Raw genomic sequence first — 14498 nt, forward strand, 5'->3', positions numbered from 1 at the left:
CCCCCCCCCCCCCCCCCCCCCCCCCCCCACATCCGCATCCCATTTCCAGAATGAAAATGCAGCGTTCCCCAAGTGTCCCAGCCGCCCTTAAAAAACTTCTTTCCCCACTTCCATGGCGATCTTTAAAGGGCCTTCAAGCCTCGGGCTAGTCGGTGCAATGCTTGTCAGACTCTATTGGCAGAGGGCCAGAACCTGGTGTCACCCCTCCTATACCCAGTTCTTCTTACCACCACAATCTCTCTTGTACACAGACACACACCGCATCCCTATCCAACTGCCCCCTTTATTGTCAAGGACTGTCTCACAGCCCCTGTCTCACCTCCCTTCTAAATGTGACCTATACTCTGTCCTATAATTAAATGCCTCCCCGGTATATGATATGTAGCGGCCCTTCCCAGACTCTTCCAAATCGAGGGGACGGCCATTACAGACAGCGCCACCTGTAACCTTTGGTCGTTACGGAGCTATAGCGGCCAGTGCGACAGACCAGGAGGGGCAGAAAATAAAAACAAGTGTTCCTCTTTGTGTGTGTGTGTGTGTGTGTGTGTGTGTGTGTGTGTGTGGGGATAACGTCACAGGTGTAACCACAGGCAAGGTTACACGGGAGATAGATACTGTGTCCCCCCACTGTGGTGAACAAAGTGGCTGTGCAATAAAGTCCACATTTAGGAGGTCAGTTTGCCGCCCAAGCCTCCCAGCTGCCAATACGTTCGCTCCCACTGCACGACCCCGATGCTTGCTGCTGTGCACTCAACCTCAACTGAGGTGGATTTCAGCTAAAAGCCTCACAGCCCTGGGTGTTTATCGGAAGGACAGTGCAGCCTCATAATGCTCACAGTAAACCCATTTCCCGCCGATCGAACTCCGGCCAACACCTGGAGAAAAACAAAAGGTTGAAGATTCAGTGGGATTCTGGTAATTTCATCTTAAATCTTTGTAAACCTCCATTTCCTTTCGGAGATGGGCACAACAGCCGTTTTCATTATTTTTCCCTGAAAGCTATGAAGGCTGCCTGAACATTGAACAGACAACATCACATAACACCAATTTTGAGTCTTGGGCTGACTCATAACTTTAAGAATGACCCTTGAAGAATGCTATATTTTCGTGTCAACACTCTTTTCACAAGAAAATATGACTACTAAGTAAATAACATCAGCAGTTCTTTGCAGCAAAATCTCCTTAAAGAAGGCAAAGAGGAGCTCAAAACGCTCATAAAATCCCCGAGAAAGGTTATGGTGCTCCCAGGGGGCCAACAGATGGCCGACACAAGGTGTCTCTGAGGTGTCAAGCAGCATTTCTGGGTCTGAGAGGTTGGGAACAGTTGAGGGCAAAGGCTCATGGGAAAGCTACTCCAACGAGAGGTTGCTATGGCAGGGTGTTCTGCAATCTCTTAATGAGGTCACGGCAGCGCAGCTCTCCCTACCTGTGCAAACAACCTTCAATTTAGGCCCAAATAAATATGCTCATGCGTTGCCATGACGCAAAAATACTTGTCTTATATAATATGCTCTGGAGTTTATTCTGTTGGTAAGATCAAAGAAATGTGAGTTACATGTACGTCAGACTCTGAAATTGCATATAATTGGGACTATTAGTGTCTCTGCAAAAGTGTGCATCCTAATGTTACAGTTTCTTGAACATTCTGTATTTGAAGTCATAAAATAATGGCATCATCCCACCCTTTATGTACCTGATATATCAGACATGCGACGTCACTCTGGCTCTAATCTCTTCACACCGTACTACCTGTTGCGTGCAGTGCAGGGCATTCTACTGTTGCGCTTCGTGTAAAACAAAGTTAAACGTTTAAAAAGTGAATATTGCAGACGATATCTTGCCTTGCTATCTTGCCTCCTGTGACGCGCTTCTCTCAGGATGGAGTGACTGGCAACAAAAGAGTGAAGCTGCGAGGTAGATACACACTGGGGGCATTTACATAATAGCCCTGCAGTTCCATGCAAATTCATGTGATTCCCTACCAAACATCTGCAACGCAAGCATAGTTCAGTATGCATGAGTTTGAGAGTGAAGGGGAAGGAGAGAGAGGAAATGAGGGAGATTAGGGGAGGGGGTTCGATGGAGACAAAGACACCAGAGATGGAGGATTTGAAGGATGACTAGTTTGATCAGGGGGATACATTTAGAAGATAAACACACCTCCCTTCACACACGCACACATACACATATACCTCTCACACTCTCTCTCTGTCTTCCACTGTATACATAGCTTTATGGTATCACAGGACAGTGTACTCCAGGTTGGGTTTTGTTGTTGTTTTTTCTCACGGTCGATTTTGCCTCAACATGTAGCCAATATTCTCAAGTAGAAAGCTGCACTGGTAGAGAGAGAAAGAGAGAGACCTTACCAATGACACATGGAATCAATACTGTTAGGATTTCAGCATGGAGAAAAACAGATGGTTGCTATAGACTTGTTTTTATAGCTGAGGTTGGGACGTGTGTATGTGTGTGTGCGTGTGTCTCGGTATATATATCTGCTTCTTACAAAGACACATGTAGAAAAATGTAGAGGCACATAAATAAGTTCCCTCTAAATCATCACATACCTACGTATATGCCAAATGCACACATGCAAAACACAGAAATCAACTCTACACATATGCAAATATAAAAGACCAATCTATATGTACATATTTATGCACACATAAATACATGTGCATGTCTCATACACGTTTAAATAAAAACTGATAAATATATGCACACAAACACAAATTGTTCACAGAGGCACAAACCTATGCCTATGCAACACATAGAATGAGCCTCATCGTAACACACATGGACCCACTCTGACTCACTAAATGGACCTGCATCTTACATGGGTGTGTTGGGGTCCTTCTGTAGGGTAGGAATCAATGAAAGGCAGTAAACAGGTTGATGTAAAAGCCCATAACTCTGAGCTGATGCGTAAAAACTTAATCCAAGGTAAAAAGCCTGCAGAGGGAGAGACAGCGGCTGAAGGCTGAACATAAACAGCAGAGTTGAAAGAGGGACATGAAAAAGGCAGTATTCGCTTGGAAATTAGTATTTTTCCGTCATCTGACAACAGAGAAGAGCACAATTGACTGGCTTATTTTTTTTATATCAATCGTCCACTGCATCACCCTCGTTCTCCTTTTAATTGAAAATCAATGATAAAGAGAGTTTATATGCCATTCCTGTGATATATACGTTACCAAAACATGTTCAAATCCACACGCTATTATAATATTATATTCATTTCAAGTCCGTCCTCTAAAGTTGCAGGTTCGCCGCGCTCACCTAGCGGCTCACAGTTAGCCAAAGCCATCAGCTGGTCAAACCAAAGTAAACAATGCGGACAAGATTAAGCATGCAGATAGATAATATGGATTTTTCTACGGTTATCTAACGTAGTGGATCAAAGTGGCAAGTGGAGCATTATCTGTTTGATGCAACATTATACTCGCTTAGTGCAGATGGATATGCATTTTTCTGTTCGTCTGGAACTGTATGCTGTGGTATTTCTATCAGCCGTTTCATGTGACTAGACAGTCAACGGGATCGTATTCTGATTCTGGAGACACCTCTGCCCTTCTCTTTGACACAAACACTCACATACTTTAAAGTAACTACTACCTTATTTGATTTAAAAAGGAGTTAAGACATGGCATCAGTGGTATTTTAGAGTAACCTAAAGACCGTGGCCAGGCTTTTGTTGAAGAAGATCACCGATGCTATGTCATTAGTGGCCTTTTTTTGTGTAACTAATGATCCCATTTCGATAAATGGACCAATATAGCTCTCAGCTCATTTTACATGACCCGTGTGCCCTTTATAGAAATACTAGTTAATAATACTTCTCCTTGGCTGGATATTCTGCTCACATTAGCTGCTTAAGCTGGAAGGTTCAGGACTTACTGTAAACAGGGCCTGTCAAGAGTCCTGGAGCCAAAACGTTGTTGTTGACTCACACATTCTAGAAACCAAACAATGCAAGAAACCATATACTCCTGCAGAAAGTCCAACATTTTTGTTTTGGGATGAGACAAACACAGAAATAAAATTATTTTTGAAGTTGTAGACATCAAACACAGTGTTTTGATGATCAAGCCCAACCAAACGGAGGGCTTTTTAACTGTGTGTGTGAAGTGAGCTTACTGTTCACTTCATAAAAGGGATTATTAATGTACTCCCTCAGGTTATAGTTGTTTTTCTCCTTGTTAATACAACTTCACATCTTTGCAGTGTGTGTGCGTGGGTAGAACCATAGTGGACGGAAACGGCTCAGTGTCTTAAAATCACAGCTCTCATGGTCTCTTCTCGAGATACGTATTTATGTACATGTGTAGCTTCATTCACTTTGTATGGTTTGCTCTTTCCTTTTTTTAAATATTTCTTGGCCCATTGTGGTGTGTGAGTGTGTGTGTGTGTGTGTGGGTGTTCTCATTTCCCCTTTCCCTTCGCTACCTTTCTCAATCTGGGTAATCAAATGCATTAGTATCAATATTGCATGGAGAAAGGAGCTGAATTTAAAGCTTGACCATGTCAAAGTGAGAGTCCCTGATAGCCAGTGACTGCCACTACTCAGTGGAAATTGTGCTGCCATATTGGCTGTAATTACTGAAGCCTGGCGACTGGTTAATATCTGGAGTCATGGCCAGATTAAATCTGAAAAGAAAAGGGTCCTCGCTTCAAAATGTATTCATTGCCCATCAGTGGGAATAACCTAGACTCTAATGGATAGACGTTCACAGTAAGGCTGTCAGTCTGAAACAAAAAGATGAGCAGCACTTATTGCATTTCTTCACCTGAATACGCTCAAAGCTGTGAATTCCACCGGATCGTCAAAAGCCTTGTGATCAATGGATCAACGTAATTCCATTGTTCACTCACCTTTTAAATATGGTTTGGTGGACCAACTTCTGGTGTCACACAACTGGTCTTCTATGGTAGCGCTAACCTCTGTACAGCTGCACTGCACACTTGGCAGTTGTAAGTTAGTTACTTCACTGTAGGGGCAACTTGATAACACACTTTGCCATGGAAACGATGCCAGTGAGAACTTGATTGCGCAGCTCTGTTGTCACAAGATTGCTGCTAATAATAATGTCCCCCCTCATTACAAAGGCCAACAGATCTAACAATCGAACAGTATTAACTTACAGTTGCCAGCAGTGGCAAATGAGTTCGTAGTGCTTTTACTTTTCCAATGCTCGTCTTGTGAGAGCAAAAACAATTACTAACTATTCCTAATTAGCTTGATTTCCCCGAGAAACTAGTCAATTGTTGCGGTTGTCCTCATCACATTGAAATCCTCAAAACATGACCATTAGCAGTTTCCTCTCAATCACAGCCTGTAATGTGGAAGCAGCTGAGGTAATGGTTTATCAATTGATTGGCCTCTCTGCTCGCCTTGCCGGAATGCTCGATGCTGCCCATTTCTAAAGGCAAAGTGATGAATTATTTTAGCGAGAGTTGACAGGTTTTCCCACGGAGGTGCTAATAGCAAGGTTGAAAGTGTGCTTTGATGCTATTTTAGCTTCCCCAATCCCTCAGGGATCAGTAAAGAATATATGTAGGCATCTACTATATATCTTTCAGTCTAAAATTCTTTATCTATTCCTATTTTTTTATTTTTACAGTTCAGAAAAGTCGGCGTTGAGCTGTGTAGACAGTGTCTGTTGTTAAACTGGAGCACGCACTTGTCCTTAGGTCATATTCGGCAAGGCCGTTCAACAACAATAGCTGTTGTAATTGTGTTGTGAAGTTTGTACAGCAACCAGAGGTGGAGATAGAAAACCATGCCCTAAAGGGAGGGCCATAAATCATAACCTAGGCACTGTGTCAGGATAGATAGAGTAATTCCCTACAGGCATGGCAAGATTCCCTCTTCCTCCACCAATGTTTACAGTCACAACAATAGGAGCATCATTCAGAGGTCTGTAGATAATGTGATACTCCACCATTCTCTCTCGCTCTATTCATGTTTCTGTATTTCCCTCAGTTCTCACCAGTGACATCACCTGCTCTGCAGGCCAAGAAAATGGGGGAGGAAAAAAAAAACAAGCAAGGACACGCATGTTGGTCGTGTGTGTGTGTGTGTGTATAGTATTGCGTTGAAAGATGAGGTGAGCTTCTAAAACACACCCACTCTTTTTTTTTTTTCCTGGCACGGCGTCGCCACAAAGGACTCATTGTTGATCTATCCCTTTGTGTATTTGAATGTGCGGGTGTGTCATAAAATGGGTTTGCTGCGTGTGTTTGTGGGTTTTATTTTAAGCGTGCCTGCTGCTGCTGCTGCTGCTGCTGCTGCTGCTGCTGCGTGTGTCTTGTCTGGTTCACCTACGCCGCAATTAGCTGTGGTTGTCTCGGCTGCTAGCACTGTTGTCGGCCATGATAGTGGGTTCATCAAAGTTGCCTTGATTTCTACTCCGCATAACATGATACTATTAACATTACAATGTGTATTTATATATAGGTAATGGTGTTAGTGAGGTAGTTTATATTATGACTATATATTCTGCTATTCCATTGGAATCGTTTGCCTGTAAATTTGTCTGTCTCACGTACTTCTGATCCTGATTGCATCTGAATGATGATGAAATTGTAACAGTATATATATTTATACTGTGTATATATATATATATATATATATATATATATAGCTATGCTATTTTAAAAGTAGCCTACATTCAGTTCACATTTCAGCCATTGACTTGCAGATAAGGATATTCTGAAGTATTCAGAGATAGTTTGAAAGTGGCTGTTTTGTGGATCCAAACCGTAAACCTGCGCAGACAGAATATCACCTTAACCTTTAGGTTGCCCTGCTTTAGGGCATCTGCAATGAACTGCACACCGTCTGCACAGTTTGTACTGTATAGTACCCTGTTAACCACCCAGTGTGCAGGTAATTAATCTCACTTCTAGAGAGTCACCCTCACCCTTCCTGTGGGCTCAGCTGAGTAGTAGCATCCCTGTAGCTGAGAGGAGTTTAGTGTCTTGCACAGGGACAGTAAAGCAGATCAGATGCTGACAGAGGTGCTTGGACTTGGCTCCTGACATCTGGGTCCCACGAGACGGAACATTTTTGTGTTTACAGCTTGATTGCTGACACAGACGGCAATCTTTTGTCAAGAAATTCACAAAGTCATTACATTCGTGCCATGGATCGCTTACTTCTTTCTTTCCTTGTCTCTTTATTCACGTCTTTTTTAATTGAAGAGTATGTATAACCACTTGGTGGTGGCTGTATGCTGCGCCAGACATATCAATGAGATGTGTGTAGGTGTATGTGTGTGTGTCTGAGGTGGGAGGCGTCCCTATCCCTTTTGTGCAGCTTGGAGGATTAATGGCAATTTGACTAAAACAAAGAGACGGTGCCTGGAATATCATTGGGTGTCTGTGTAATTACAAGGCAATGAGATAAGCAAATAACGACAAGATCCTGCGATTAGGAAAGAGAAAAAAAAAGACAGAAAACAGTGACTCCCCTGCTAATTAAGGGATGTGAGAGGAGGCTGGTTGAGAGATAGGGAGGTTACAGGGTTTGGGCTGCGTGACACTTTGCTTCCACCCTATCACTTCCATTTAATTGTCACCAGCAATGGTGTTGTGACAAGCTCCATGCCCTAGTCTGTGTTTTTATCCAAAGTCTAATTTTCCTTCTCTTTCTTTCCTCTGCAGAGTGCCAAGCCGTCCTGCGTGAAGACCCCAACCTTCCCTGCGCAGTCGGGGCCTTGGCTCTCCGGCCGGGTCAAAGATCAGTCCCGCCCCGCCCCTCCCTGCCCCCCGCCCCCCCTCCCTACCGGAGCCAAGATGGCCGACGGCGGTGCTCCTCGCCTCTCCTTGCCACTCCTGCTGCCCGTCGCCACTCTGCTGCTATCGCTGTTGCTCACCAGCTCCCACGCCTTATGTGAGTATCAAGACACCGACTAGCCATGCTGTGGAAGATGGCGAGTAAACGAAGCGTTGACATATACGCTCAAGCCTTTCACAGAGATTCTTCAGCTGCTTTTTGATACTGTCCTTTTGAGTTTGCCTTTGGTGAGCGTGTAAAGGCATGTATCTCAAATTGTTGATGTCTCATCTTGGAGAGGCTGTAAAGGTATGTTGTTTATAGGATGCCTCTGCCTCAGCCAAAGAAAGTAAGAATTTCACTACAATATCACGAGGTTTGACTTGAAGCGGCGATCTTACATGCGCATTAGTGTTTGTATGGTACTGTAGCTGTTGATAGACAGTCCGCTGTTGAAAATACTGAACATTGGATTTTTCCCGATATCAGATTTTTCTGTGATACAGATCAGCACCACCTGAGCATTTTTTTTTTTAAATCATGGATGTTTCAAAAATATGAACACCTAAAGACATGATTCCTGTCTGCATAAATTGTCCTCCATAACTTCCCATGTCAGTAGCAGAGGAACGTCATAGTCTCTTATCCCACCCTGTCAACTCCTGCTTAGGATTTGTTCTGCACCATTTCCCTGTTAAGATGGGCTTAGAGCAGCATTAAGGAAACAAAGCAAGAGGAGGCTCTGCAGAGAAATAGAACAAGAGTGATGGCGAGGTGGGGAGGCTCCCCCTTGGGTTTCATTGTTTGTAAATCCTTTATGTGTGTGTGTGTGTGTAGGTGTGTTTCTGAGAGCATGTGTGATGTGGTGAATGTGTGTGTGTCTGAATGTGTTTTTGTTTGTGTCTAAGGAAAGACTGAGCTATGACCTTGTCTCATTTTGATTGGATCTAATCTCATTATCCTCCTCCTCTCTGTCTGTGCATCCCTCAACAAGTCACAACAAAGGGGGGAGAGGCAGCTGGATTAACTAGTTCTAATTCGAGTGTCTTCATACAGCAGTTAAATAACAAACGAGGTTTGGACCAAAGTGGACCAAAGTGCTTTTTCACAAGTGGAGCAGGTATACACTTTAATGTGCATGCAAATTAGCAAAAACACAAGAAGCTACATTCCGGTTCGAACAAATTGCAAAACTTGATTGAGTCTGCAAAGACATAATGAAATGAGGAAGATCCAAGCAATGAGACAGAATCCATAAAAAGAAATGTCAGCAGGAGAATATAAATCTGTCTCAAAATGGCACTTAAAAATGTTATTGAGCAGATGTGACCGTTTTGGCATACTGCTCCACAGTCTTTATGCCGCAACACAAATTTTGTGGAAGTTGAGTCATGCTAGATTTTTCCGTCTTCGGTCATCTGCGAGGTAAATGCATTTTTTCTTCTTGTTCCCTCTCTCTCTGTCTTTTCTTTTGTCTGAGTTTCTGACATTTCGCTGAGTGTGTTCTCGGGTAGTTCAAGATATCACGAGGAGGACTTGATTTTTTTCTCACGTTGAAACAGAGCTGTCTGCTCTTGATTGCCTGGCGGTTTGAGTGTCTGGTAGCATAATTTGAGTATCTTTCAGCTCAGCTGGCTGAAAACATTTGAAATTGCACTCAGACAGATGTCAAACAGATGTCTTTGTTCCCTTCCTTTTTGCCTTTTCTGTCTCACCGACTGCAAGGCCACACACTCGTGTTCAGACTCAAAGGAAAGCAAAGGTGCAAAAGCTCCATCTCTTAACGTGTTGCATATGAAGGCAGCTTGTTGCATGTTCTTCTCTTTCAGGTGGGTTTTTTTTTTTTCCTCCACCTGAACTGTTTCACAGACTCTGTTTGCTCACTCTGGTTTGAATGGCATTCAGTGCAGTCTGCTTCATCTTTAAAGGAGATTAGCTCCACTCTCTTACACAGACACACGCACACACACACATACACATAAACACACACACACACACACACTTACAAATACACTAACAGCAGGGCACTCTCTCCATCTGTCAGTATCTTCCAGTCTTTGTCTGCTCCGCCTGTGGATATGATCGCTGTTTTTGTCGAGCTATCCCACTCTCGCTCTCTCCTACTGTCTCATTGTCTCTTGCCCATGTTCACGCTTTTTTCCAATTTTGTTTTGCTGGTCCTTTTCCCCTCCTGGCCACTCTCTCTCTCTCTCTCTCTCTCTCACTCTCACTCTCTCTCTCTCTCTCTCTCACTCTCACTCTCACTCTCACTTTCTCTCTCTCTCACTCTCACTCTCTCTCTCTCACTCTCACTCTCACTCTCACTTTCTCTCTCTCTCTCGCGCTCTCTCCCCCTCACTCTTCTTTCTCTTTTTGGGAACACACAGCATTGCCCCACAATTATGTCTGGAAATGTATGCATGCACTCACATGTTTCTTCTTTTGCTCTCTCTGTCTTTCACACCCACATGCACACCCACACACACACACACACACACACACACACACACACACACACACACGCACAGCCCAGGGGTGCAGTTGTCCAATTATCCACCAGGTGGACCGAGAGGACTGGGGGGAGGGGACAGAGACACTGACCCCCACTTCGTATCAACACTTTCTCCTTCTCACACGCATACACACACCCACGCACACAGTGGATGCCAACCTTTTTTGCAGAAAACACCAGCTGAAAGCATGATGTCATCCCTGCCTCTCTCTCTGCCCTCCATTCCCTTCCGTTTAAACTCATAAATCACATTTTTAATCAAAAGAGAAAGAAAGTTGCCACAATAAATCCTGCCACCTCAAACCTTAATAATACTTGGCTGCCTGTCTGTGTGTGTATGTCTATATTTGTCTGCATGTTTGCATGAAATGTGTGTGCAGGTGTGTGTGTGTGTGTGTGTGTAGGTAGAAGATCTATATTTGTACATGTTAATAAATGGCAGTGTTGTGCATTAATTTAATGAGAAAACCCCAAAGTAATTGTGTTGTTGTGTAATAGTCATACATGGCCTGCACAGCAGTTTCCTGCACATAAAACAGTGGTTGACACACACACACACACACACACACACACACACACACACACACATACACCCACACACAGGAGGGAAAGAAATATTTTCATTGGACAAAACCAGCAAGAATACATGCAGGTAGACAGACAGGTAGACAGACAGGTAGACAGGCAGGTAGCCCGGCCAATAATTACATTTGGGCCACATTAAATAATTGGATGGGCTTATTGCAGTCCTGCGACAGCCACATATACCGGGTGTTTTTCCTTTTTTGTCAGAGTATTTGATTGATTGATTGATTGCTGCTGGGATGATTTCAACAAATATAACAACAACGAAAAACAAAACACAGTGCCCACCCTAGCTTTGAATGTCTCTATCTTATAATATTTGTTCGTATTCAGATTTCTGTTTTTGTTCAGGAAGATAACGTTAGTTGTCAGCGTTCTTTCTGGCTTTTCACGTCAGTGTACCTTCTTCCTTCTTTCTTTTGGCCTTTCTGAGGTCTCAACAGTAGCATCCTTGGCAAAGTACTCCTAATAGTAATTGGCCAGAACCCACAGTGATGGGGTGAGGGTGTTCAATTATTTATATTCCTTTGAAGCTGCCAATTTCAAAAAAAAAAATGAAGCCCCTTAGTGGAGCCGTTATTTTCTCGTTCTTGTTCCCAGCGCCTCTCTGTTTCTCTCTCCTTGTTACTCTCAATTTCTCTCTTGTCTTTCCCTCTCCTTCCCTTACTTTCATACTTTCCAGTCAAATTCAGTTTGAGCCAACACTGTCAAGTTAATTCTGTCAAATTCAATGTTGTGTGCACCCTGCTGTTTGAATGCTTGGCCCCATGCTTTACTCCATCGACTGTTTTTCTGAGTTACAGGCATCAATCCCTGCCTCAAGTAGCCTGTTGGCACCGTCTACATCCTCAGAGTTGTTGTTGGTTGCTGTACACTTACAAATGGTAGAACACAATTTGATTTACTGGGGCAAGAAACAATCTTTCCTGCTTGTTCAGTGTCCTTTGGAAAGATCTTAAACTCTGATTTTAGATCCACTTTAAAGTCACCAGTTCTCTGATGTGAGCTGACGGTGCATGTGAGGACACAGTGCTTGCTTGCTGGACGTGTAAACATGTTTACCGCACAAGACGACCGAACGGTGTTGACAAGAAACGTAACGTAATGTACTTCATTGAGATATACCTCCAATAGCACAGTTTTTGTCAGCACAATGGATCAAATAGCTTTCCTCCAAACTTGCAGCCACATCGCGGGTGATCCTTAAATCTCTTCTTTTCTTGCCATCATCTCTCCTTTATGCCCCAGTAGTTTGAGCAATGTTATATGAACCCAGTTTGACAGAACAATACGAGTGATTGACATGCGTGAAAGGCGCTATCGCTCTACTTTTTCTTTTTTTCTTCTTCTTCCAGCAGCGAGGAATCCAACACACCACCAAGGTGGCTTTTAAAATTGTAATGCCTTCAATGCTTTGATGAACAAGTTTAGATCTTCAAAGGTTTTTGAAACCCCCTCTCAAAGAAAGATATTCCTCGATGCCTGACTGTTGCGCCGATGCTTTTTCATACCTTCCTTCTCAGACTGCACAGGTGGATACCTTTCCTTGTGTATAGCTTTACTTGGATTTGAATACAAATGTACTGTGTGCTTTTTTATTTGTGCTTTATTTTCAGTGGAGAGATATATGATTGTTTGGTCTCTCTGTTTTCTTTATTCCCGTCCTTTTGTTTTGATCTGACCTACACATCCGGCAATTGGAGGTTTCCTCTTCATTTAATGTGCCAACAAGTGTCAATTGTCTCAAGTGAGTCTCTAACTGACACAAACTTGTTCCCATTCCACCTCCTCTGTGTGTGCTCTGTGGCCATTTTCAAATCAGACACACACTTAAGCTTAATTTCCCTTCCCTCTCCCTGAGGAATTGAGCCTATTTTTTCCAATGGGTGGAAGGATACTTAGTGTGTTTCACTTTTTTCTTAAGCCATCAACAATGGTTTCAATGGGACCAATTTGTGCATATTACAAGTTTGCCACTCTTTTTTAGAAATGCAGCTTCGCTGTGACAGCAGTGTGGTCGGGCAAAGTTTTTCACCTCTGGGTACTAATACTCCAGAAGTTATTTCATACTGGGTTTCCACATCCTGCCACAAGTCCCTAATGGACCGCAAAGCCCGAGCCCTGCGAGTTTGCTTGGAGTGCAGTCAACATAGATGGCACACTGTATGATGCAACGGGGAAGGGTTTGCACAATAACATCACGTCTTTACTCATTGCATGTACTATGAGCAGTGGAATCTCTGTTTTCTCCAGTGAATACATTCACTAATGAAGTCACATTAAGTTTCTTTCTTGGCAGTGGAAATCAATTGCTTTGAGAATTGTCATGGAAGATGAGATGATGCTTTAAAGTTAGGCCTTTCCACTAGTTTCAAGACGATATTTGTTACTTGAAATAAAAAAAAAAATGAATTCTATTCCAACAGGCAAAAATAACCCTACATCTTTATTCAATCGTTGAAAATAAAATAGCATTTTAAGACACTATTTGACACAAGATGAGATGGACAATTTTCCACAAGTGGGAACTGCCTGTACAGTCAAGGCGGCACAAACTCGCTTTGTGAAACATTACATCCACAACTGCTTGGCACCCCCCCCAGCTGCCCCAAGAGCAAATCTCAATTAGCCTTTCTTCCTTCTATTTTAATTGGAAAAGCAACTGTTTCATTAACTATGCTTGCACATCCAAAGTAAGGGTTACACAGGACCCAAACACGCCCCCTGTGGAATATGGCTACAGCTGAGATTACTTTCGTTTAGTAATTTTTTGCTTCCGCGCCAGCAACAGCCGTGGCGGAAAGGCAATATGTTTTCTGACTGTCCGGTTCGGAGAATGAATCGGATGGATGGTCCCACTTGGACTCGAGGATGAACTGATTACATTGTGGTGGTCAAAGGTGATTGTGACCTCACGTCCGACCCACTCTTGTGAAACTGTTGCGAACTCTTCCTCAAATTTGGCACAAACGTCTACTTGAACTCAACGTTGCAGTGATTCGGTGGTCAAAAGTCATGGATTTGAACTGCAACATGTCCGGTTGGCAGAGACACACAACTAGTGAGGTGGGGATTCTAGCTTCATCCGGCAGAGCATACATGCTTATCAAGCACACACTCAAGCACTTTCAGAAATTCACACCTCACCAGCAGAAATGTTCCCATCACAAATTGGCGACAGATGGACCAACTTCTCTTTCTCTCCTTTCTCTCTTTCTCGCCTGGTTCAAATGTTTTTTTTGCTGGAGTCTGCTGGTCTACGTTGGCAGTGATTGCGTGTGAAAACCTCCAGACAAGACAAAGCATGACGGCTCTAGAGTAAATGCTTGGTTTCCATGGCGATGGCGCTTGCTGCAGGCAGCCTGCGAGTATTGGTCCTGATTGATGGGAGTCGGTTGTTTAGGCTTGTAGGGTGTGTGTGTGATCGAGAGAGAGACGGTGCGCAAATCTGTTCGTACGTATGTTGCGTTAAACGTGCTGTTTAATGCATCATCGTGAACGCACATCTATCTCTCTCTCTCTCTCTATATCTGTCTGTCATCCCTACATCCCTCTAACCCTCCATGAGTATATCTGTGTGTGTGTGTGTGTGTGTGTGTGTGTGTGTGTGTGTGTGTGTGT

At 43.4% G+C, this 14498-nt stretch overlaps 1 protein-coding gene across 17 annotated transcripts in view; it reads left to right on the plus strand.

Annotated features, from left to right (window-relative positions):
- Nucleotides 1–14498, plus strand: part of ptprsa (protein tyrosine phosphatase receptor type Sa) — a 178756-nt gene that overhangs the window by 43875 nt on the left and 120383 nt on the right. For all 17 annotated transcript variants that reach the window (XM_031859728.1, XM_031859727.1, XM_031859735.1 and 14 more), the window contains exon 2: nucleotides 7669–7897. In XM_031859728.1, coding sequence (XP_031715588.1) covers nucleotides 7801–7897 — 97 coding nt within the window. In that variant the 5' untranslated portion in view covers nucleotides 7669–7800. The remainder of the gene's footprint in view (nucleotides 1–7668; nucleotides 7898–14498) is intronic.

Source organism: Anarrhichthys ocellatus, unplaced genomic scaffold (genome assembly GCF_004355925.1).
Source record: "Anarrhichthys ocellatus isolate YVR2014 unplaced genomic scaffold, GSC_Weel_1.0 scaffold22, whole genome shotgun sequence".
In the NCBI taxonomy this organism is placed as follows: Eukaryota; Metazoa; Chordata; class Actinopteri; order Perciformes; family Anarhichadidae; genus Anarrhichthys; species Anarrhichthys ocellatus.